Source organism: Choloepus didactylus, chromosome 16, assembly GCF_015220235.1.
Source record: "Choloepus didactylus isolate mChoDid1 chromosome 16, mChoDid1.pri, whole genome shotgun sequence".
Taxonomy (NCBI): domain Eukaryota; kingdom Metazoa; phylum Chordata; class Mammalia; order Pilosa; family Megalonychidae; genus Choloepus; species Choloepus didactylus.
This window is the reverse complement of record NC_051322.1, coordinates 26,245,355-26,272,723: the sequence shown is the minus strand read 5'-3', so window position 1 is coordinate 26,272,723 and position 27,369 is coordinate 26,245,355. Positions and strand designations below refer to the sequence as shown.

The 27,369-nt window shown below is 35.1% G+C and overlaps 1 protein-coding gene across 2 annotated transcripts in view; it reads right to left on the bottom strand.

Moving 5' to 3' along the window:
• MBD2 (methyl-CpG binding domain protein 2) overlaps window positions 1–27,369 on the bottom strand; it is a 91,168-nt gene that overhangs the window by 25,148 nt on the left and 38,651 nt on the right. For both annotated transcript variants that reach the window (XM_037805567.1, XM_037805566.1), the window contains exons 3-5: window positions 26,361–26,498; window positions 3,097–3,187; window positions 1,646–1,823 (exon numbers count right to left, since the gene is read on the bottom strand). In XM_037805567.1, coding sequence (XP_037661495.1) covers window positions 1,646–1,823; window positions 3,097–3,187; window positions 26,361–26,498 — 407 coding nt within the window. The remainder of the gene's footprint in view (window positions 1–1,645; window positions 1,824–3,096; window positions 3,188–26,360; window positions 26,499–27,369) is intronic.

Genomic DNA, 27,369 nt, shown 5'->3' with positions numbered 1-27,369 from the left:
GTTGTAGCAGTTATTTCTAAATTCTGAGATGCTGAGCTGTTTGAGTGTGCCCTGGTCGGTCTCTGGAGTTTCAGATTGGTCTGTGACACCTGAGAATTAGAGCAAGAATTCGGCAACTGTGAGTGTTGGCACTGCCCCATGCAGCAACTGATAAAGAGGCTGAAAAGGAGATCAGACTTTGGAGACATGAATGAAATGGACTTGGTTGAGACTGGGGTAGATCAGACTAAAGGTAGATGACATTAACTGTGTTAATTTTGGCTTCTGTGGGGGACCAAACAAAGAGATGTTTATTTGGTGCAAAGTCTATATTTTCTGTAGCACACTTTATAATTTAACTTGAATGGTCAGTATACTCAAACACCATAATTACATGGTAACTTGAATAGGGAGTGAGATCTCATTGGTTTGTACTAATTAGCCTGAAGCCCCAATACATCCGAGTAATTTGGGCAGAGAATAAAAAGTATTTGCAAAGTCCCATTGAGGGACTGGGGAAAAATGTGGAAATATGAAATTTCCCCAGCTGGGGAACTCCTGATATTCTTGGAAGCATTGGGGTCTACCAGTTTAGTAGGCCAAGCCCTCAATCTTGGGGCTTGCCTTTATGAAGCTTGTTACCACAAAGGAGAGGCTAAGCCTACTTTTAATTGTGCCTTAGAGTCTCTTTTGTTGCTAGGATATGGCCTCTCTCTCTAAACCAACTCTGCAGGTAAACTAATTGCCCCACCCCCTCCACATGCGACATGACTCCTAAGGGTGTAACTCTTCCTGACAACATGGGACGTGACTCCCGGGGATGAGCCTGGATCCAGCTTCGCAGGACTGAGAAAGCCTTCTGGATCAAAAAGGGGGAAGAGAAATGAAACAAAATAAAGTTTCAGTGGCTGAGAGATTTCAAATGGAGTCAAGAGGTCATTCTGGAAGTAACTCTTATGCATCTATATAGATATCCCTTTTTAGTTTTTAGTTTGTTAGAATAGCTAGAAGGAAATATCTGAAACTGTTGAACTGTAATCCAGTATCCTTGATTTTTGAAGATGATTGTATAACTATATAGCTTATATGGTGTGACCAGGTGATTGTGAAAACCTTGTGGATTGCACTCCCTTTATACAGTGTATGGATGGATGAGTAGAAAAATGGGGACAAAAAGTAAACCAATAATGGGGGGGAGGAAGCAGTATGGGATGTTTTGGGTGTTCTTCTTTACTTTTATTTCTATTCTTATTTTTATTTTTTGGAGTAATGAAAATGTTCAAAAACTGTGGTGATGAATGCACAATTATATGATGATACTGTGAACAACTGATTGTACAGTTTGGATGATTGTATAGTATGTGAATATATTTCAATAAAATTACATTTTAAAAAATGATATGTGGAAAGTACAACTCATCTGGTACCTGTCCTTTGAGCATGGTTGTGATACTAGTCCTTATTCATAGCATGTCTACCTTTTTTTCAAGCATATCATGTTATAAATTTAAAAAGGTCCTAGATCACCTGCCATTAGTTTCAGCAAAAATCTTTTTATAAATGTATATATAACTCTCTGGTTAATTCATCACTGAACCTAATAGGCAGTATAACATTTATCCAAATGTAAAAAACAAGCTTTTGAAGTTATGTTAAACTGCCTTACCTAATGTCTTCATCTGTGACAATGAAAGCTTTGCAGAGGGGTTGAGATGTATTAAGCCAAACAGCGGGGTTCTTTTCCACAGCGGCGGAGACTTGCCCTGTGATTGGTGCAGAGCTTGTGTGCAAAGCACTGGCCACAGCAGATAACAGGGTCTCATCATTGCTACCTGGACCAACACCTGCAATGAGAAACAGGCACTAGTTAAGGGGAAATTACTAGACGTGCTGAGCAAACCACAGTGACCTAAAACAACAGATATTTTTATATTTATTTGGGATCCTATTATGAAAATGGACACAATAAAAGCAGCAAAGAATAACCTCACATGCACTTAACAATTATTACATGCCAAAGAATTAACATTAAAGAAATAGTAACAAAATAGCTCAGCATTTTAATAAAACTTTAACTTTAAAATATATAGTCCAAGATACTAAACTTTTAAGAAGTTGGTTACATTCCTTGAGCAAGGCCAATTATTTTACTGTTCTGTCTCTTCTAAAGTCATGCTATTATATTCAGGTATCCTTATTAATGTATCCCTAGGGGCCTGGAATAGTTTCTCCATGTAGCTTCTAACATTAATTTCCAGCAGTATTTCAACATTTATCTCTTTGTTTCCAGACTTTAAAGGAAAAGTTGATGCAAGCATGCTGTTGCTGCAGCTTTAAAAGCTTTTTCAAATTCCTAACAAATATCCAAATTAATGGAATTAATCATTTCACACCTTGACTACCTGTGGAAGACAGGCTTGTAGACACATTTAAATGCATTAAAGTCCTGAATATGTTAACCTAGTTTAAAGCAGTAATTTCCAAGAATATAAAAGGATGAGACAATATTCTAACCATAAATTATAATGAGGATTTTTGAGCAATCTACAATATATCCAGATTCAGAAGCCAAAGTTTTAATATACTTGAAAAGTTATGCATCTCTAGAATTTGGAGTTAACATACATGACAGGCACCAGCAACAGAGATCACCCCAGATCCCACCTGCTGCTGCTACTGGACCAAGATGCTGTTCCCACTGCTACTTACAGAGCAGCATTTTGCTAAGGCAGAAGCTGAAACAGAGCTGTCAGCTGCTCTTTGGATAACAGGGTGAGAGAAAAAGCAGGAAACTTGGGAAACTTTGCTGCTCATTTGTATTTGTTACTGAAGGGAGCACCTGGGTTAGTGTATAGGATAAACCTAACTAAAAAGCAAGCTTTTACACAGAAAAATATCTTAGAGAATATAATGGACTGAAGCATCCCTGCAACATACAAGTTTTTCAGGTACATTTTCCCTGGGTTTACTGAAACACAAGAGAACTTCATCCAGCAAGGCATAAGATCCCCAAAGGAAAGACCTTGTCTTAGTCATTTCTGAATTCATGACTTCCAACAGTGCCAGGCACACGGTAGGTACTTAATAAATACCCACTCAACTGAACGTAGATAATACCTTGAAGACCTTTAGGTAGTTCCATGGTTTTTATAATTTGTTCTGTTACATCTGATGCACTAAGTCCTTGTAGCCTCTTCTCCCAGAAAAGCTGTAAGGCAAAATGTCACTGTTAATGGATATATTCTTGAAACAAGAAAGTAGCGCATCGATGCTGTTGAATAATGAAATTTAAATCATTTTACCAGTTTCCTAATTTCCCCATTTTTTCCTTACAAAAAGCTGAATGATTATCCAAACACCAATTATTAAAACAAGTCATAACTCTTTCAGGTGACAGTACTCAAAATAATGTTGTTTTGTTATTTTGTGTGACCTATTTACTTGTTACAGTACTATCAATTGTCATAATGCTGTATACTACATATAGGTTCTTGATAAAGTATCTTCCAAAGAATTTAATTCCTAATTTTTCAAAGATTCATTTGGTATGTATTGTAATGTTATTTATAAGGTAAAAGTAAACAAACTATATTATGTAATACTCCCTTTACCCAATATCATTAGTGAAAGAGCTAGTCCACATGTGATTTTTCAAGGCACTGAAGTTTAGCCCTTCAGCACACATTCCAACTTCTAGGGAAACTTTCCCTGCTTTTTAAATTGGAGGTCACACTCATAACTGACTTCTCCTTGGTGCATGACCATCAGCAGTGGCCGCAGCTCATTGTCCCAGGCATCGGGGGGCACAGTAGAAGGCCCTTCACGCTCTGTGGGACCACTGAGGGACACAGTTGCTTATTCAAACACTAAAAGGTCCAAAACAGCTATACTTTTTTATTTTACATCCTTTTAATGGCTTCTTCCCTCTCCTCCTACTTCACTATTACCTCTCACTAATGTAATTCATCCATTCAACATCTATTTATTGAGTTCCTACTACGTGCTTTCCTTGAACCGTGGATGCAGCAGCAGATAAAACAGACAATGTCCTTGTCCTCAAGCTTCATCTCTTTTCTGTTCTGCTTCATGTTTACTGCAGGCCAGAAAAACAGATTAAAGGAATTCCTTAGGACCTGTACATCTGTTTTTAATGGTGAATACCCAGGACCTGTCACCTGGTACGTATGGAAAAAATACTTGTGTGAATGACTGAAATAGGAGTAACTAGACTCAGCATGAGGATCTGAGGGGCACACAATCCCATGTCGAAATCCCAGCTCCAACACCCACTAGACAAGTGGGCAAGTTCGAAAACCAACCCAGAAGCCTCAATGTCGACTTCTGTGAAATGTGGCAGCATTGTCTCTCCCAGAAGATTATTGTGGGTGTTAAATAAGGCAATATGTTTGTGTAAAGTAACTGTCACATGGTAGACGTGAGTTTTATTGTATTTAGTTTTAGCAAATTTTGACTCTCTGAAGGCTTTTGTAGGCTTATATTCTGACTTCTGGATATATGAGAAGGACCAGATAATTGCCCCACAAATAAACGAGGAAAATGAGTTATAAAATCCTGCTTATGGAGAGAAGTCATGTGTTGGATTTATAGTAACCTCAACGCTAGCACCAAGAGTCAGCTGCAGCAGAATGCTTCGCTCTCCTCTGAAGACCTTTGGTTTATGGCAAAATCTTCTACACCTCACTACAGATTACATCATCAGTGGAACATGTGGATTCAAACTTCATTTGAGCAGGTCAACAATAGGAGGCAGGAATAAATGTGATAGAAGTCCAAAGAAACCCTGCCTGCTTTCTATCTCTCCTTTATGGAATAATATCATCTAGGTTTTGAATATCACAATGATAGAAAAAAGCAAGGAAAAGAGAAACCAGTTAAATTCTTATGAAAAACTACCCATTAGAATCAATGTCAGATTAGTAAGTACTTCTGTAATAAAATCTGCAAAGATTTGCAAATAATTTGCAAAAAATAAATCTATAGTGCCTAAAAACAAAGCATGGGAATTATGTGCAAATACAATTGCTAGCAGTTTACATATAAAAATTCCAATTTCAGATATTGAGATCATTTTTTAGATTCTATCATTTTTACTTAATTTATGAATTCCTGTTAAGAAGAAGAAGAAGGATCCCAAAAATTAGAAAGGGAAATTTTCCAAAATAAATCTACTGATAGCCCTCAACCACAGCAGAAGTCAGAATCTGATATACACTGATCCTCTTTATAGGACTGGATATAAGGAACCAACATTAGAGGAAGACTTTGCAGAGAGAAGGTGGAGAAAGTGGGAAAAGGAAAGGCAGAGAAGAAAAGGAGGCTAGTTTAACTGGTCAAGGTCACCAATATCCTTGTTTTCATCATTTCTATGACTCACTTAAAGTGAATAATCGCACCTAATTTCAGTAAGAACTGAAATACTCTTCAGGAAATGTTTGTTTACACCTTGATATATTCCTAACTCACCTCCGTCTTCTCAAATTCCTCCCTGTTTTGTTTGTTGTGTTGCTGTTTGAAGTGGGGAGGGGGGCAATTCTTTGCATTTTAAAATAATTTTTAAATTTACATACAGTAGGCATCATGCTAAGTGAAAGATGCTGGTCTTTTACATTTTGTATGATTCCACTTCTATGACATTTTAGGGAAAAAAGGCAAAACTGTAGGGATGGTTGCCAGGAGTTTGGGGTAGAGAGAGGGTCTGACTACAGAGTCAGTGTGAGGGATTCTTTAAGGTATTGTAGTTGTACCCTCTATTTTTTAATAAACACAAACTTTATCCAGCTGATATAATTACCATTTTCTTTTTCTTTTCTAGCCAATCCCTCAAATAAATCATCAACATACACTATTTCCATTACCTCCATCCGCCCTCCATCCAATTTTCCCTTGATTTACTCCAAAGTCAATCAGTTCCTCTCACCAAATTCAGTGACCTTCTCTCATTATCTTTGACCACTTACAGCATTCAATGCTTCTGACCAACCCATATTTGTTGAAATTCTTACTGGAATTCTGTCACTTCCCCTATCATGATTCTCCAACTAATTCTCTAGTCCCTATTTCAAACCTCACTTTTGGATCTTTCCTAAGGGTTTATTTCAAGAATTTTACACTTTTTCCTTCTGATCATTAAATGTAGGTGCTTCTCACAATTCTGTACTTCAGTAGCCATGAGACAGGGCCTTTGCCTAAATCATCTCACTTTAATCCACAGAAATTAAAGAGCATTGTGCTCTTTATGAAGGTCTCCAGGAAGACTTAGACAAAGGCGCCTACCCCATGCAAGAACCAACAATTGAGGGATTACATCATTGCAACTCATTTGTTTCGTTACTACATTTCAGCTACCGAAACCTGACGGGTCAGACTGCAAAAAGGACAAGATTAGTTTCAGTGTGTGGATTTGAGTGTGAATATGAGTTGTGAGTGTGTGTGTGTGAGAAAGAAAGTAAGACAGAGAGAGAGAGAGAAGGAGGAAGGAAGGAGAGAGAAGAGAAGGGAAGGGGAGAGGAGAGGAGAGACGAGGAGAGGAGAGGAAAGGAAAGGAGAGAAGAGGTCTTCCTCTACCTAAATTAAAAGATATCCTGATGTGAATATATCTAAATAAAACTGAATTAAAAAAAAAAAAAGATATACTGAGCTACTTAATTAGAAACCTACAAGTTTTTACTAGTTGATTTTTTAGGGTCATCTGGAGTTCTTTATAGAAGTTTGAAGACAATAATATTCAAAATATTAGTTTCCCTAACTTTGAAAGAAGCCCCTTTCTAAGATGGGTACATAGTCTTTCTACCACTCTTTGACAAACACTACTGCTTTCATAAACCCTAACCTACACACTGAAAATCTGATTTAGCCTGCCAAATGCAATGGTTTTCTCAGCCTAATCTTGCTGTCTGTCTGGTGAGAAGTCAAATAATCAATGAATGTAATATTTATAGCAGACGGTGATTTAATATTTGGATTAACTCCCAAAATGTGCTGTCACCCTCAATTATTACATCCCTCTCTAACTTTCAATAACCAGGCCCTCTGTTATATTAGAAAATTAGACAGCTCCCACATGTGCATCACTTTATAGTGCAGGGGTCTGTGCAGATGCCCTATTCAGTAAACAACCTGATGGAAAGGCATAGGATGGGATTAAACAACATCTAAAGCCACCAAATTGCCTAAAATATCAGTAACAAGGGTGGTACATCTTTGGAGAAACCATCTCACTAGTAACTGGAGTCCATCCCTACTTCTTTTCACCTCTTTACTTAGAAAACATGTCTATGACGGCGACGGAAGCACAGCTGCATGTACTTAAGTATGTTAGGGTCCCAGAGGACAGACATGACGGTGTGTTACTAAAGCTGTTTCTTCAGTGAGATGAATGATCAGACCTGTTTACTGAAAGTAAAACTAACCCACAATACAACTGTAGTATTTTCTTAGTGGCTGTGGATTTACTTTGGACTCTGTTCAACTTGCCTTAAGAAAAATATCCAAAGTAGAGGATGAGGAAGAAACAGAAATCACAAACAACCACACACACACACACACAGACACACACACACACACACACACAGACGCACACACACACTGTTCTGATGCGCTGGGAACTGAGGCTAATAAGGTTTATTATTCTTCTCTGTCACCCTGAGCTTAATAGTATGTAGTCTGAAGGAATTTTCACTTTTGGGGAAGTCAGAACAGGATGCTTTACAAGGAAAACAGTAAAGAGGAGCAATCCAAATTGAACAAATATTCTTTGCGTGTCCACTGTAGGCAAAGTATTGTGCTGATCATCCAAGATAAATAAAAATCACAGCCTCTAGGTGCTTACTTTAGTGGAAAACAAGCAAATCTCTACAAGGCAGACTGTGGTAACTTCAATAAAACAGATACAAAATTAACTGCAATTAGGGAGAATCTGGGAAGGCTTCTGGGAAGAGGTAGCTCTTGAAAATGTGTACGAATTCTACAAGCATATAGAGGAGGAAAGACTATTCCAAGCCAAGGAAATAGCTTGAGCAAAGGAAAGGAGGTAAGACACATAGTACAGGCCAGTATTTCTAAATGTTTTTATGTAGAAGAATAACAAGGGTAGCTTATTTTAAATGTATATTCCAAGGTCTCGACCCCAGAGATTCTGTTCAGTAGGCCTGGGGTGAGGGAGCTAGTTTTTTTTTAATTTTTTATAAACACCCTAGCTGATTCTGATGAAGGACCCAGAATCTGAATTTGAGAAAGGTGGGTTGGGGCTGTGCTGAGAGAATGGTCGTGCTGGCATCAGGTGATCACCAAGGTCTCCAAGTTTTATTCCTTTTTATATTAGAAGATAAATAAATTATTCTATCCTTTCCCTTACAGAGGACTGGAGATAGGTATCTGCCCTCCTTCTTTTCACTCTTGGAAGACATGCTGAAATTTACTTAAAAGTATATAAGAATTGTTTAAATGTACATAGGAAGAGGGTTTGCCCAGAGTTCTGTTTTACCCAGTGAGATTAAGCCCAGTCAAATTCTTTTGGTGAAATATGAGGAGGAAGAAGAGGAAGAAAAGGAAAAGGGAGGAAAGGAAGAGGAGGACGACAGCTCCTGCTTCTTACTCATCAAGCCCTTTCCACAGGCCTGGCACCATGAAAAGTGCTTTAGGTACCAAAATTTGGTAAAGCTTTCCTATAGCATTTGGGGAAGACATTATTAATCCATTTACAGACAAAGAAACTGAAGCCTGGGTTAAGTAATTTACCAAACATTGCACAACTAGTTAGTAGAGCAGCTAGAATTAAAACTCAGGTCAGTATGATTAAACAGTCTCACTCTTAATAGTAAAAGCACTTAAAGAACATTTAAATGTTTGGCTCTGGTATTAGACCAGACCCTTACATACATTAAATCAAGGACTGATGGCATATCAATAAATGCTAAGAAAATTATTAAGTTATCTTAATCCATTTAACTACTAAGTTATACTGTGTAAGTCGTCAAGTGTAGGCAATTTGAGCCCGATGCTTGTTTGCTCCTTCCCTAGCAAGATGAAGAGGCCCAGGCTTGTAATATCTTTAGACTAAAATTGATATAGAATTTTGAGGATAGATATCAAACTGCTAATACTCACCTTTCAGTAATTTGAGGGGAGCTCACATGATAAAACCAAAGAATTGATATGATTATATTCTCTGTAAATTAACTTTCTTAGAGCCCATTTGCAAATACTAACCATATCAAGTGCCAAATTTTTATTTGATGGATGATAATTAAAGACTGCGATCCCTACTCTAGGAAAAGACTTCCAGAAAGTTATACTAACAACGAAGTGGTAGCAGATATTTTGTAATAACAGAGAGGGAATGATTTACTAAGCATAAATACCTGAATGCATATGAACTTTTTTCTATAAGAATACTGTTTTATCATGAACACACTGAAAAAGATCTAGAGTAAATTTACCAGTATTATTTTCATCCACCATTTTATTCAATTTGAAAAGCACAGACATGTCTATGTAGTGTTTAAAAAAGAAAATCACTAGATATAGAGAAACTGACCTTCCATGACCTGAACTTGAGAGTCAACTCCGAAGGTAGAATACCTAATTTCTGAAGAGCAGAATGTAGGGAATTGGGTTTTAGAGTCAGACCAACCTATGTTCAAATCCTAGTTTTGTTACTTACTACCTTTGTAAACTTGAACAACTAACCTAACCTCTCTAAAAATCAGGTTCTTAACCCATGGAATAGGACAATAAAAACAATCTCATGAGGCTATGAAAACTAAAAAAGGAGGTTTTATAAACACTTGAACTTGCTCAGTACATGGTAACTATCATTTTACTACTTTGTTTTACCCATGGCTTCTAGCACACTGCTGATCATACAATAGCACTTAAGTCATTGATAATTTTATTAAATTAAATAAATAAAAATGAAGCAAAAATAATCAACTCTGAAAGGTGAGTATTAGTAAATGAATCCCCTGAGCAGATGCAGACAAATCTGCCCTTCCTTCCCAGTTTTGCAGCTAGGTTTTTTTTCCACTACAAATACCTTAAAAATCTTCCCCTTCCCCTTCTCATCCAAGCCAGACTGCCTCTCACCTGGGCTCAAGGCCAGTTGGAATTACTCCGATAAGCAGGACCCACTATATTATTTATAGGGCTCAGTACAAAATGAAAATGAGGCCCCTTCTTAAAAAAATTGTTAAGTATTTCAAGATGATAACAGCAGAGCATTAAATCAGACACGAGGCCCTCTAAGTGCAGGGTTCTTCAGCAACAAGTCACATACTCGTAAAGCTGGCTTTGGTGGTAAGTGTGGTGGGGTGGTGGAGAGAAGGAGAGAAGAGTACAGAAAGATCCCAAGACCGTGGAGCAGTACTCAGTGCGATATAGTCCCAGCCTGAGAATTTCTTAAAAGAGGACAACAGAAAATAATCTGAGTTGGGTCCATGAAGTACAAAGAAACCTTCCCATAGCTCCTTGTTAAGAATCATCAGCCAAGGATTTTTCTCCCCGGCTGTTCCTCATTTAGGAAAACAATGAAAAGAATCACCACCATGCCTCTCCACAGTTGAGCAGTAAGGGTGGGGAAAGGGGGAAGCCCAGCCAAGAAGGAAACCGTAATGGGGAAGAGTGTTCTGAATCCTAGAGAAGGATCAGAATCTTCTTTTTAAAGTCCAGCAGATAACATGGATAGCTTTTAATTAAGATTTACAGAAACTGTAATTTTCTTGTTATTTTTACTCCATCTAGTTTCATATCGTGGTGACAATAAGCCCTTAGAGAACCTCAAAAGGGCTCTGATCTTCGTCTCAAGATTAGAAGTAGGCGAGAATCACGGAACACGGACTACATTTCTGTTCTGCAATGGATCAAAAAATGGGGATGGGGGAGGGTAGACACCCTAATCACAGCAACAGTCCAGAGCAGAGGTTCTCAATCTCGGCATTACTGACATACTGGATAATTCTGTGTGGTGAAGGACAATCCTGTACACTGTAAGATGTTTAGTAGCATCCCTGACTATAGCCACTAGATGCCAGTAGCACTACCTGAGTTGTGACAATCAAAAAATGTCTCCAGACATTGCCAAGTGTCCCCAGGGGTGAGGGTGGGAGCAGTGACGGGGCAAAATCACGTCTGTTTGAAAACCACTGGTTCTCAAGATCAAGAGGCAGGAGAAATTGGACAGGAAGTTTACAATGGCAGGGGCCCAGATAACACAGCAGAGACAGAAAGGAGACCCCTCCAGGGCATATGCCATCAACGCAGCCAGCTACTCCCTCCTTAACTTTCAAGTCTCTATCCCAGCTCTTCATTCCTGAACCTTAGAAGAGCTACAGTAAGAGGCTTGGAACCAGGGTGCCTCTTTTTTTCACCACCAGAAAACTGGGGCAGGGGGCAGGCAGGGGTCCAGTCATACTGATGGGTAAGAAAAAGCCAAAGTGGAAAGAAACATTTCTTACCTTAGAAGTTGAAATTCAATGCATTTCCTGATAGAAACATGGTTATAAATGATAATTATTTTTAAATAATTCCTCCTCATGTTAGATTAAATGGTCTTTTATGGGCTTATCTGGCATGCTAGTATCATTTATAATACTGTTTCTATTGGAACATGTTAAGTTTCAAACAACTGAAACATGGCGTTTTATATCACAATTTGTAAATTAGTCCCAATTTCAAAAGGAGCTCTCTGATATTTACTGCAGGAACAGAGGTCAGATGCACGTGCAAATCTGCCACTGGCCACTAAGAAACACACAGCTCTATTTAGAATGAGCGACTTGAGATGTTCAAGTATAGACACAGCAACAAAATAGAACCAAGCAGTTTGATCTGGAACATAAATTCCAAAAATTCTAAAGATGTAGCTTAATATATAAGGACTGGTAAGTTATAAATTAAAACCCAGAGGAAAAGCACCTCACCAAACTGAGTCACATAAAAATCAAAACTTATTTTAGCTCTCATATATTGTCTTAAAATGCATCTTCCTTATCTTTTGAAATTATAATCTCCAGTAGAACAAAAATAAACCAATCATATAGAAACACAAGGAAATTTCAATAATGAAAACTAAGTTCATCTAACACTCTTCTATATCCAAACTCCCATTTCTTATTGTTTTACATACCACAAACTGACTATTAGCCCCCAAACCAATAAGTATATAACAATCAACTCTACATCTGCCTAAAAAAGACTGGAGCTCACAATTAAAGTTCCTGAGACTCTTCAGAAACCCTCCCTTCCACCTCACATTTCCTCTGAGTCATCTTCATCTTCCTTTACTCATCTCCTCTCTTAAAGGAATACTCACCCTGCTGCTTTTCTAAAATTACCCCTACACCTTGCTTTTGATCACATCTTCTCCTGCCTCCTCTTGATCTTGCCACATCAATTTGCCCTGCTTCTCTTACGTTTTCCACTTTCCCCCTTCTTTTCCTTGGGCTTCTTTCCCTGAAGTGATGAACACTCAAACACTGATAACCTACAAAATGTCTTTATCCACACTGCATCTCCCTCAGACAACTTCTATCTTCCTCCTTCTGTTAGAAGAGAAACCCTCAGTCTTTTTTTTACATCTTCCATCGTTCTTTTCCGGGTAGCCTGGGCTCTGCTCTTACCATTATATTAAGACTGATCTGGCCGAGATCACAGTAAACTTCTAATTACTAAATCCAATTCCTGATTCGAGCCTCCTTTTCCCTACTTCACTGTTGCATTCATCTGTTGTCAGGGCACATGGAAAGTCTACCTTTTATGACAGTTTTCTGTATGTGTCTGTATTCTCTGCTACTAATAAACAACAAATTAAAACTTCTAAAAGTAATTGTCAAAGAAATAAGACTAAGCACATTTTTTCTTTTTTTAATGAAATGTATTTTAAACACATAATGTGATTTTTTTTAAGTATGTGAGGACAAAAGTGTTAATACTTTGTAAAGTAGAAGAACCAAAAGTTGCCTTAAAAATGCACCATTTTAAGAGTTTCAATCTGCACATTTTTCATTTGTTAAAGGCATGATGCTAGACACAGTTGGATTCAAATGTTTGTGGAATAAATTTGTGGCTGAGTACGTAGAAGACATAAAAAGGAACAGAAAAAGTACTGGTTTGGGAGCTAAATGCTTTAGTTTTGACTCAAACAAGAAGATGCGTTGTCTTATGCAAGTCATTGGATGTCTTTTCACTACTAAAAACGAATAACAGGCATATCTATCTCAAAAAGTTACCAAAACACTGATAAAATATGCAAAAGTTCTCTGAAAATATACATTTTTTTCTTGATTTTTTCAGAATAATATTTGCTAATATTTATATTCATAAATTCAATGAATACCATATTCATTTTTGAAAGGCTTTTACCAAGTTTAATCAAAGAACAAAGGGTTTGTCACATATATGTAGACTAAAGCAAAGCCCAGAAAATGTGCACTTTACATTCAATGATTCATAAAAAGCTAAATATGCAAGACACTTGGTTAAGGCTATACAAATGAGCAATGTTTCCTGCCCAGAAAGAATTCACTGTTAGTTTATAAACTGCTCTTTCAAATCAATCCCATATGATATCTGAATAGTCTAGTCATGGTCAGCAAAACAAATTAATTTAAATACCATGGTATGCAAACACCTGAAGTCAAACATAAGTCATTCCCTTGTTTTGTTAGGGCAGCCTAGGAAGAAAGGGCCAGATAATGACTAGAAAAAAATTATGTAAATCAAGGAAAAATTTAATTCATGTGGCTGTGAAAACTGCAATGTGATCTCTTGTTGAGGCAAAAGACAACAGTTTGAGCTGAGGGGATGAAAGAATAAAGCAAAAGGCAAAAATTAGGGATGGTGAGGACGGGATGGCAGTAACCATCTGCTATAGCTGCTTGAATACTCTCTAATTTAGACAGAGTGGGCATGTAATACCTGAAAAGGTAAGTTTATCCTAAGATGACCAAGAAACAAGAGTGCTCATTCAATGTGCCTAAGAAGTTTTTCATGTGTTACTCCAACAGAAAACATTTTAATAATTTTTTTATTAGTCCTTAAGCCCATATGGAGACTTGGGCCTGCTTTTTCACTACTGCTCACTTAATTATCACATTTTCAACACACCTGGAATTATTTCCCCAGTGTTTGTTTTCCTTATTAGATTTAGTTTTACAAGGACAGGGCATATGTCTAACTTCTTTATTTACTCAGAGCCTGCAATATAGTCAGCAATATAAGCTGTTGAATAAATCAATTAATATTTCAAAACCCTCTCAACTGCAGAAACTTTGATCCCTAATAGATCAATAGAGAATAGAGAATAGTGTTAGCTGTATATGACAAGAGATGCCCTTCAGAAACTTTCTTCAAACTAATTTCAGTAGTGTAGATTAATTCCTCATTTTTATAGTAGGATATTAGCAGATACTATATCCTTTTTAATACTGATAAATCAAGAAAAAGAAGTACATTTGTACTATTTAAAATATGACATTAAGCAAACACTAGAACTAAAATCAGGTTATAAACTTCTAAATTACCAAAGGTATGAATTTAAATGGAAAACCCAGACAACAAAGCAAAAATAGTAAAACTAGAAAATGACAACAAAATATTAAAAACAGTATATAAACACAAACATTATCTGTGATTTCAATGACTGTAATGGTAAACCACCTATAAATAAAAAAAGATGAAATGAAAAACAAAGCTCAACCATAAGTTTTGTGCAAGAAACATATCTAAAACAAAAGAACTCAGAAGGCTGATATAAAAATAAACAGCAAAGAAACAGCAAGCAAATAAAGACATAAGGAAAGCAAAGGTTCAAATATTCCTAGAAGAAAGATTACTTCAAGGCAAAAAGTGTCAAAACAGACAAAACATAACTCCTTATAGTTAACTAATTTCTATAAAATAAATATTATCTCACCAATAAATTTGACGACAAAATCGGAGTTTGAATTTCTATAGGGAAAAGTGCATGAATAGACTGAGTTCAAAACTTAGTAAGAAAGCTCTCCTAACACCTCATTCCACCTTCCATCCAGATAGTACCAATATCAGAAAAAAAGAGGATATCACAACAGATACTACAAACTTTAAGAATATTATAAGAAAATATTATGAACAACTTTTTACCACTAAATTTGAAAATTATGAGCATAAATTCATAGGAAAACACAAGCTAACAAAGTTGGTATAAGAAATAGAAAATCTGAATATTCATCCCTGTATCTATTCAATAAATTGAATCTGTAATTAAAAAACTTTACCATAAGAAAACATACGCTGAGATGACTTCACTATTAATTTGTCCAAAATTTTAAAGGAAAATACCAATCTTACAAAAACTCTTCCCAAGAAAATAACAAGAGGGATCACCTGCAGGTTCATCTTACAAGGCCAGCAAAACCTTGATACGAAAACTTGGCAAAACAATTACAAGAAAAGAAAATACAGGTCAATCTCTTTCATAAATATAAATGCAAATATCCTAAACAAAATAATAGCAAATCTAAACAGTGATAAACAAAAATGATCATACATAATGACCAAACTAGGCTTAATCCAGGAATTCAAGGTTTGTTTAACATTCAAAAAATCAAGCAGTGAAATTCACCACATAAACCAATCATTATAATTTACTATATTAACAGAACAAAAAATAAAAATCATTTGATCATCTCAATAGAGAAAAGAATTGATAAAATTCACTATCCATTCATGAGAAATATTCTTAGTAAACTAGGAATAGAAGTGAATTTCCTTAATCTGACAAAGAGCATTTATTAAAAAAACCTATAGCAAACATCATATTTAACGGAGAACCAATACTAATGTTCCTTGATTTCACAAATGAGACAAGGATATCTATGATCACCGCTTTTATTCAAGATTGGGTAAGAAGTTCTAGCCAGTAAAATAGACAAGGAAAAATATCAAAAATTTAAAGGATCAGCAAGGAAGAAACTCCAATTTGCAGATGACATTTTTATTTGTGTGTGTATAAAGTACAACAGAATCACAGATGATCTAACAAATGAGTTTAGAAAAATCACTGAATACACAGACAATATGCAAAACCAATTTATTTCTACATATTAGAAACAAACAATTAGAAAATGATACCATTTATATTAGAATCAAAAAACATTAAGTATCTGGGAATTGATCTAAAAATATAAAATCACCAGACTGAAAACTACAAAATTAATGAAAGGATATACAAGACTTGTGGATGATAAGATTTATACTGTAAGAATATCTACTATCCCCAAATTGATATATAGATTTAAATCTCAGCAGGTTTTAAAGGCAAATGGACAAACTGAGTCTAAAATTTATGTGGAAATGCGAACAGCCCATATAATTAAGACAATCTTGAACCAAGAATAACAAAGCTGAAAAACTTACACTACCAGATATCAAAACTCTATAAAGCTACAAAAATGAAGACAGTGTGGCACTGGGAAAGAATAGACAAAGAGACCAATGAAGCAGAACAGAAAGTCCTGAAACAGATTCACATATATAAACAGAACAAAGGAATAGAACATGGAGTCCAGAAACTGTCTCTCACATATGCAAATATTTCATTTATGACAAAGGATGCCCTTTTCAATAAATGGTGCTGGGTTAATTGGATAGCCATATGGGGAAAAGATAAATCCACCTCACTTCTTATACAAAAGTCAAAACAAAGCTTTAAAGTAAAACAAAGATTTAAGAGGGTAACAAAGAGGAATATGTTGATAACGCTGGAGTAAGCAAAAATTTCTTTAACAGGTCACAGAAATACAAGGAAAAGATTGATAAATTAAAGTACTTTACTTTTTTGTATACCTTTATTGAAGTATTACATGTCAAAAAGTGTAAAAAACTTAAGTATACAGTCCATTAAAGTTTCACAAAGTAAACATAGTCATGTAACCATCATCCAGATCAAGAAATAAAATACTACTAGCACACCAAAAGCCCCTGTCCCCTCCCAGTCTGTATCTCACCTCCCAACTCTATTAAAACTATGAACTTCTGTTTATCATAAAACACCACAAAGAGAGTAAAATGGTAAGCAACTAAGTAGGAGAAGATACTTGTGATATACATATCTGACCAAGGACTCATATCCAGAATATATAAAGAACTCCCAAAAGTCAGTAAGAAAAAGGCAAACAACATAAGAGAACAATGCACAAAAGACTTGAATAGACATATTCATAAAAGAGGAGAACTATATGGCCAATAAACATATCAACAGGTATTCAATATCATTAGTTATGAAGCTAAAACCATAATAAGCTAGCCCCTTCAACACCTGCCAGAATGGTTAACATTTTAAAGATTGACAACACCAAGTACTAACAATGATTTGAAGCAACTGGACCCATTAACTATTTGGTAATATCTAATAAAGCTGAACATATGCACACTCTATGACCCAGCAATCCTACAACTTAGGTACAAACCCCAAACTGAAAACACATACTAGACTATTCACTGAAACAATATTCATAATAGACAACAAGAAAGACAGAACCCAAAATAAACAAAAGTGGGGAAAGAGAAACAAACAGAACCAATGACGGGAAGAGAGAAAACCCTAACACCAAACATAAAAACATCCAGAATTAATACACACAGAGAGTTAAGAGCAGAGGTTGCACCCATGAAACAAGAACAATATAATTTTATATACAAAGACCAAGAAAGAACTGCTGAAAATCAAAAATACAATCATCAAAATAAAGACTTCAAAGGACTGAAGGTTAAAAATCAAGAAAATATCCTGGAAAGTAAAAAACAATAAGATGAAAAATACTCGAAGTCAAGATAGGAAAATAGGAGGAAAATTCTAAGATGGCCAATACCTAATTTAGAAAAGTTCCACAAAGAGGAAATGGAAAATTGAGGGACGGGGGGAGTGTTGCAGGAGAGGAAAGAATTATCAAAGAAATAAGTTCCCAAATCAAAGGACAGGAGTCACCTATATCACCTAAATTCCCACAGCGTTAATGAATAACAGACCTACAAACCACATATTAGTGAATTTTTAAACACAGATAAAAAGAAGGTAACTGAACACTTTCAGAGAGAATAAAAAAGCCCATATAAGAACAGAAATTTGGCATGGCAATGGACTTCCCACCAGCAACAGTAAAGATAGAGGACAATGAAGAATGCCTTTGAAACTAGAGGGAAAACAATTTTCAATCCAGCATTTCATGCCCCAAATTGATGGTGTTCAGGTAGAATAAAGTTATTCCTAACGTGCAAGTTCTCAAAAACTTTACCTCCCATTTTTACTTTACAGGAAAGCTACTGGAGGATGCGCTACAAATTGAAGGAGTATACTAAAGAGGAAGACAGACATGCAGAAAACAAACTCCAAAGAACAGCAAGGAAAGCCCTAGTGCAATAGTTGCAGAGAATTAACCAGGGAATTAACACAGACGAGTGGGAGCAGAGACGACTCCAGGAAATATAGGAAAAGAAAACCTATAGATTTCGGCAGAAGGAAAATATTACTGATGGGCATGTGGCAAAAATGTTGAAAACCTAATTATAATTATAAAGAAAACCAAGCAAACCAAGCATATAATTATTAAGATTTAAAACAACAACAAAGAATTATGAAAGAAAGGAGTGGTGATAATAGGGCATCACTTAACCCACCCATGAATATTTTCAGTCATAATAATGTAAACAGTGACTATTTAACCTATTTAATCAAAAGTGTGATACAACTTTGTTGGCAGCATGACAGCAGAGAGAAAGAACTAGGTTACTCATTTACCATTGTAAGAAATCAAGAATTGTCTAAAACTAACAAAGAAATGGAATACTAAGTATATCATTTAGAAATATGGAGATAATTACAAAGGGATGGACTTGACTAGAGAACAAATGCTTCTAGGAATGGGACTAGAAGACAAAGAGTTGGAGCCTATTGTTTAGAAAACGAGCTTTTAAATAGTACTATTTGAATTTTTCTTTTTTTTAATTAACATCCTTATGTTACTATGATAAAGATAAAAATTGCAAAGAAATTTCATGGATCTTCCCACATGATAGTTGCTATATTTTTCAGTGGCCTAGAAAAATACATGATAATCAGAAGTTATGAATGAGGAACTAAAATAGATTCAGTAATTTTTTTTTTTTTAATTCACACATAATCAGTCTTTCAGCTGCAACTCTTACCTCCACGTAGACTAGCAAGTCTTTATCTCCAAACTGCTTTTCTCTCCTGGGCTCCAATCTACCTATATATCCCATGATTGCTTTAAGAATATAAATTTTCTAATATTCAAATTCATATCTTATTATTTAGAAAAAAAATATTTAGCTACCTTATTATTTCCATAGTCCTGTCAAAGATATCATTCTCCCAGTCACCTGAATTCTGAGACTCTTCTCACAGGCACAGCTATCAGTCAATAAATTTTGTCAACTATTTTATGACCAGCATAAAATAAGCCCTTATCATTTATACCATAACTTCCTATGAGAGCTTCCTCAATGGTCTCCTAGACTTATCAGTCCTCATATTACATATAATAGCCAGATTAACAGCTCTGTCTAAAACAGTCTCCCCAAGTTTCTCTCTGCCTTTGAAGACCATATATTCTGTCATCCCTCTGCTTTTTTTTATTGCACTTATCAAACATGACACATTATATATGCATTTATTTGTTTGTCTCCTTGTATCCCACTAGAATGTAAGTTCCATGACAGCAGGGACTTTATTTGGTTCACTGCAGTATTCCTACTGCTTAGACCAGTGCCTGGCACAGACTGTGGGTTCAATAAATAATTTTTGAATGAATGAACAAATTTGCTAATTCAACAAGCACATATTAAACACTGACCATAATGGAAATACTGTAAATAATGCAATGATGAAGTATAATAAAGTTAGGATCAGAAAAGGAAAAAGAAGAAACACCAAGGAGGGTCTCTAAGCCCAGACTTGAAAGAATGAGGTTTGCCGAACAGATGAAGTGACATCTAAGTTCAGAATTGACGGATGAGTAGGAAATAGCCAGCTGAAGGTAAGAAAAGGAATGCCATGAATAAATGATCAGGGTGTGCAAGGAAGGCAGGGAAGAGAATGAAAAGCACATTTAAAAAGCTGAAAAAATTTCCATATGATTTGAATACGGAAGAGAAGAAAAGTTTAGGGCAGAGAGGTAAACAAAAGCCAAATTGTGAAGGGCTTTGTAAGTCATGTCAAGGTGTTTGGACTTTACCCTAAAAACTACCAGGAGGCATTAAAGGGTTTTCAGAAGAACACTATCAGATCTTCATGTCAGATACAGCTTCTGGCTGCACTATGAAGAATGCATTGAAGGGAAGAAGAAAAGAAGTGTGGAGATGAGAGGAAATGATAGGTACCTGGTGCAGGGATGGAGCAAGTGAACATTTAAGAGGTAGAGCCAATAGGTCTAGGTGATGTTTGAGATGAGAGATGAGAAGAGTCAAGGATAATGCTCAGGTTTCTGGCTTAGGCAGCCAGGTAGTCAGTGGTACCTTCACTGAAATAAGATACAAAGAAGAAAGGGAAGGTTTGACAAGGAGATGATGAAGTTAAGATGAATTTGAGGTGCTGGAGAGACTTCCAAGTCAGGAATTTTAGTAGATGAGTAGATACAAACAACTGAAGCTCAGGATAAAGATTTAGACTTGGGAATCATTACCATACAGATAGTAACTGAAGCCATAGGAATGAATGAATCACCCACTGCATGGTTACCTATAGAGAAACAGATACAGTACTCCCTGGGGGAAACCCAACATTTTACTATTAGAGAAAGGAACCTAAAAGGGCACTGAGGAAATACAACGAAGGAGGAAAACCAATAAAGTGTCCTGCTATATAATACAGGAGAGTGTTTAGAAGTCACAGTGCCTAACACTAAAGCAGGTCAAGTAATTTAAGGACTGAAATTTGTCCGTTCAGCAATATTGATGAAAACAGTTTCAGTGGCACAGTGGGGAAAAAAGCTCCATTTCAGAGAGATTTAAAAAATGAGTAGAAAGTAGTCAGTAAATACATACAATTTCAAGATGTTTGACTGTAAAGGAAAAAGAAAAAAGAATGAATGCTGAAAGGGGATACAGGTGAAGTGAATGATTTTTTGTAAGAGGGGGAAAATTTGAACATATTTAAATGCTTTTGATAATGAGCCAGTTTCAAGAGCGAGAGTGAAGATAAAAGGTAGTTGACTAGCCCACTATGGAGGTCTCTGAGAGGGTGAGAGGCAATGGTCAGGGGGGCACAGGTGTTGGAATTACCATGAGGCCACAAGGAGAAAAGCTCTGTTCTGAGGGGTAATAAGTTATTCCCTTGTTCAAAATCCTCTCAACATTTCTCATTTGCAAAATTAAACGCAAATGTTTTAGTCTATTCAACTTCAAAATTATTCAAACAAATGCAAATATAAAATGAAATATCATTTTACATTACTAAAAAGGGTACTGATGATATTCAATACTATTGAAGGCATGCTAAAACTGGAATTTAACTTGCTGATACAAGTTAAATTTGGTACAACCTTTTAAATTGTACAATCCTTTGGAAATCAATTTGGTAACATGTATCAAAAATCATGTTTATACTAATTATATTTGTGAGGCTCTAGCCCAAGGAAGCAGTGTAAAATATAAGATGCTTATTCGAGTACTACTACAATGAAAAATTGGAAATATCCTAAATTTTCAACAATATGGAAATGGTACATAAATCATATGCGTAACCAGTTGATGGAACAATATGCAGTTAATTAGAAATTATAGCACACACAAAAAACATAAAACATGAAAATGTATATAATATAATGTTAGATGATAAATTTTAAAGAATGTATAAATACATTATCATGTTTTCAAAAGAGACATTAAAATATTGAGAAAAAATACAAAAAAATTAAAAGAAAATCTTGTAGTTAGAAAAAAGAAATTATGAGCATTTTTCTTATTTTTTATTACAATTGTTTTCTCTTGTAAATAAAGTAAATAATGTTTTTAAAATTTCTAAAGGTTGACATTTAAGGAAACCATTGATGACCTGAACCATCCTCAGCTCCCACTTCTGCTCACAAAAGCCCTGATCTCCAATCGGCCTGTCTCCTCATTCCTTGCCCTTTCCCAAATAACAGCTTTGCTAACACTACTCTCCCTAATTGGAACATCCTGTCCCTCCCATCAGCTTTTCTAAATTCCACTCAGTCTTCAATGTCCAACATGTCTCATATCTTCCCCAAAGATTTCCCCAAATCTCCTAGCCATAATATGTTGTCTGTATCATTTATTTGATACTTTTTGCATGCCATCTTCCCAACATCACCTAGAATAATGCTTTCAAGTAGTACAAGACAACATATCATTTATAAAATCAAACAAACTAGAAACCTCAAGGCTATCTTGGACTTTCTTTCCTTCCTCTACCCAGGCAACCAATTTTTCTCTCTAGAGAAAAGGAATATAATATCCTCTATGGGTCTTTGTGCTTCAGCTTATCTGTTTCTCAATCATGAAAACATTATAATGAGGCTGTACTAGAAATACAGAGGTCTTCTAGAAGGTCTTCTAGAAGGAAGTGAATGCTACTAGAACACCTAGGCTGAATAATAATTTTCTAGGTTATAATAACTGAATACTGAAATATTTTATAAACTTTTCACACAATGTTTTTAAAGCATACATTTTAAAAATTTCTTTATAATCTGGAGTCATTCTAAAAGAAAAGAACAACTTCTGGAAGGGAGTAAAGGAAAGTTTCATATCTGCTAAAAGAATTAGCAAAAAAACAAAAACAAAAACAAAAAGGAAAATATTTATGATCAAATGGAAACGTCAACGCCACTTCTTCACTGGCTTTAAAAACTTACTTCCCCCCAAAAGTGAATATTCTGTAAGAAATGTAACTAATACTCCAAGACTATCAACCACACCTAAAGCCTATCGGCACCCTATAACCTAATAATTAAAAGGAAGAAGTAATAGCTCAAAGAAGACGTTTCTTTGCTTTGAGTATGAAAGATAGAAAGAAGCAATCATGAGACCAGAAAGTATCAAAGATGACATCATCAAAGAACTGAGAAACAGAAATCTCAGTTATTCAAATATTGAAAGAGGTAACCTAGGAAAGATAACCTTAACAGCAAAATCACAATTCAATTGGACTAAAAAGAATCTTGAGATGTAATTTATGACTCTGGCTGAAAAGGGACATTTTGATGATCTTACTGTTTGGGCTAACAGTCTGATAGTTGGTCAAGTTCCCCCCATCTCACTCCAGGTTTGGTTTCTAATCTAATGAAAAGGCAAGCACTCTTCAAATATGCCAACAATATTTATAAAAATGGCTGGATACTTACTCTATCATCACCACATTTTACAAATTCCATCTCCACCTTATGGTTTTGATTACCAACAGAAATCACTGCTGAATTCTGTTTAAGACACTTTCTTTTATATACCCTAATTTGTTCTTTTAAAGCTAAGGCATTACCAAGGAATCAATACATTAGAAAGTCTCAATTTTTATATTTTAGAGAATTGAAATTAGAAATGACAATGACCTGGACATAAGATGTCTGTTACACAAGACAGAATTATTCATTTTCCTTATCACGTCTCTTCTAAATTAATAACTCCACACTTATTCGAAGCCTAGATTATGATGTAGTATCTAATCCTAGTTCCAGCTCTCAAAATTCAACCACTCTAAAAGGAATACCACTAGTTTGAAAATCTCACTAAAAGAATATGATATGGTCAAAGAATAAAAATCACTATTTATATAGAAACCTCATTGTCTAATTCATTTACTTTATGAGCAAAACAAGTTCTCCAAATGGAATATTTGGCAATTTATATTACCAAACTAGTTCAATGAATCAAAGCAAAAAGTAGCAAAATCAGAAGAGTCTTTTTTGCCTATGCATTTTTTTGCCAACTAGTAGTCATCTGCCCACATGTATGTCAAAATATAACTGAAACAATCTTTCCTCTATTAAAAAACCTAAATCTAACCTAAACAGTCAGGATGCCAGATCATGATTTTAAAAACATTAATATAAAAATCGTCTCTCTACTATTTCCCTTTATTTGCCCAAAGCACTGTCCTACCTCTTGAAATCCTACTGGTGAGAGAATAGACAATAATTACCCCAATTCTTATGTTGAAGATAAAGAAGGGGGGAAGACAGATAATGTCTCAATATAATCAAAGCATCCAAAAATTGTCAGGTGACATGAGAATAAAGTGAAAAACAGCTCAAGATTTAGAGAAGTAAACTGCTAAATAATTTTCATACATCCTGTCTATGTAAGCTAAAAGGAAGATTAAACTCCCAAAAGATCTGGGCTAAATTGACATAAATTTGGGGGAAGAGTATGAGCAGGTGGGACTTAGTTTTTTTTTAAATATTATATTCACTTGAAAGGAATCTCATAAACCATAATAAAAGAAGGAAAACTTAAAAGTATTCTTTAACATACCAAAGAATAAGGAGTAATTAGTCTGGTTACTTAAACTTTAAAAAAATCTAGGTTACCAATATCTCAACCACCAGGTAAACACCCAGTAAATGTAATCACTACAGTTTTTAAAAATCTGTGACTGGACTTACGTGCAGAAAATAATTAAATTACTGTTAAAATGAGTAGAATTTGCTACTCAATTAGTCTTTGACCAAAACATTTGGGTTTGTATATTGTATTGAGAATTATCTGGCAAAGAAAAGATGAGGATAAAATTTGTTAAATACTATCTGTTCTCAATAAAACAACTGAAATTTTCAAAATAGAGTGGTATTATTAAAGATTATATTCCCACCTTCTTTATCTTTTGGTCTTTTTAAAGCAAACTGTCTTAACCCAATTAGGTACTTTCAAAAATATAAATAAAAATATTTTATGAGGAAATGATTTTTAAATCACCAAAAAGCCAAAGGACAAGATGTTCAAGACTTTAGACAGTATCTGAAAAAGAATACAACCAGGGAAAGGCTTTTATGAAGGTGGCAAAATTAGAAGTGGCAGAATCCTTTCCCTGTTGTAATGAATATACTAAAACTACTTGGTGACTATCACTGGGTGCAGTAGTAAAACAGAAGGTAAAAGCCTCACACAGAAAGCTGAATGGCCCAAAGAAAACCTAAGTGGTGACAAGAGCCTAAAGGCACATGCAGGTACGCATCTTTTATATTGGATGTGATACACTTACATGGCCCCTGTTGAATCTCTGGGGGACCAACAGTAAAGCAAGTTTAGAACTTCAAATCTTGAGACATCTATAGCAAGATGCTGATCCAATGTGGCTCCAAATATCTTCTGTTTTCCTGGCTCACCTGAAGAGGAAAAAACACTACAGAGGATGTGGGAACTGAATTTCTTTATATAGTTTCTTCTAGAGCAACTGTCTGAAAGTTTTGGCCCAATCCTTTATGAAGCCTGGAGATGAGACATTTGAGGGACTAGTGAAAAACAAAATTCAAATGAAACAGTGGAGTGAGACATCTAAAAGGGGAATATGAGAGCAAAAGATAATTGTTGTAGGTAAATCAGTGTTTCTAATCCTTATGTGGGAGGAGGCAGAGAAAGGAGAGAAAAAAAAATGCACAGATGTTTCTCCCTCTACTCCCTCACCCCAAATACTACTAAAAATTCACAAAGTTCCTAAACTTTTTGAACACCGTTAGGGAGTGAATAAGCAAGATTATTTGGAAGGTTTAAGTATTTTATCAAGTCTCCCTCCCCAGGCTACGTGGCATTATTAACTAGCAGGGAGGCCTTTCAGATAATACTTTTTTTTTTTTTCTGAAGAAAAGATTCCAGTGGAATACAGCTTAAAGCAATAAAGAAAGAGAAAAATAAAATCAATTTGTACAAAAATGGAAGTCACAAGACAATATACCATATTGACAAAGTTTAATTCCTTTTTTCAAAAGGGGAGGGACATATTTTATAAATACAAAATCCAAACAAAAAGCAGTTTCCAAATAATAGAAAATATTTTTAAACTAAGCAACAAACTGCATTCTTCATCCCTCTATGAAATATTATCCCTGAAAAGATAATCTTTAAAAAATGAAGAGAACCAAGTCTGATATACCTTACCACACAAAAAGCATAAAAATGTAGTCCATAATATTAATTTTGATTTGTTTTTAATTAACTTCGTAAATATTTCTTAAAACATTTTACCTAATTTTGTATAATTATAGTTATTCTCTTACATTCATGTGATCTTCTGGAACATAAAATGATTTTCTTTCCAAATATTCCCATTTTAACCAGAATTTACTTGAATACATCTGGTAAAAAAACAGAGAATTTTCTGAGAAATAAGATTGGAGAACCAATAAGATCCTTACCTGGCGTGGTTGTTCATTCATTCGTTGTGGGTCTGATTTCACTTTATTACTAGGATGATTTGTGACTTTGGTTACTGGTTGTTTAAAAATTGATGCTGTTTGTCTAATTGGCAATGTTGTATTCAAGTCTGGTTTACCCTGTGGATACAAGTGTGTTTTCAATAATAAATATTATATATAAACACAATTAAATGAATTCATTTTTATTAATTCAAAATCCATCACTTTGATCCAGTTTATTCCAATCTTTCCAGTCTATCTCAGCATTTTAAAGACTCTAAAGTAAATTTCTAAGCACTTTATTATCTAAGACGTATAAGAAGTTTTCTTATAATAAATGAAAATTTTTTGTACACTTTTAAATGTAAGAAAATACTCTCTCCATATAAAATTCATAATTAATCTGATTAGCAAGGAACTAAGGACTTGTAAATGAACAAATATGCTTAAGGTTGGGTAATGAAAAAGGAGAGCTTTAAGAACAACGATCAGGCCAGCAATCATTTCTACATTCTAATAATGGAGGAAAAACTGGCATGCTTGGGCATTAAAATATAAACAACCTGATCACGCCAGGCTTACATAAAACCACGTAAATTTGCCTTCTCTTTTTATATAAAAATAATTATAAATGGAATTTCTAATCCAGCAAACAGAACTTGATTTAGAAAAATCTGATAAACAGGAAGTATTCCTTATATTTAAAATAGATCACATTTAATACTTTTAAAGAGACTTAAAACTGAAGCTTCTGAGAGTCAAGCAACATATATACCTATTTTTTATTGTTATTTACTTTTCTTATTCTTTTTATTGAGAGATATTCACATACCATGCAGTCATACAAAACAAAGCATACATTCAATTGTTTACAGTACCATTATATAGTTGTGCATTCATCACCAAAATTAATTTTTGACATTTTCATTACCACACACACAAAAATAATAAGAATAAAAATTAAAGTGAAAAAGAGCAATTCAAGTAAAAAAGAACACTGGATGCCTTT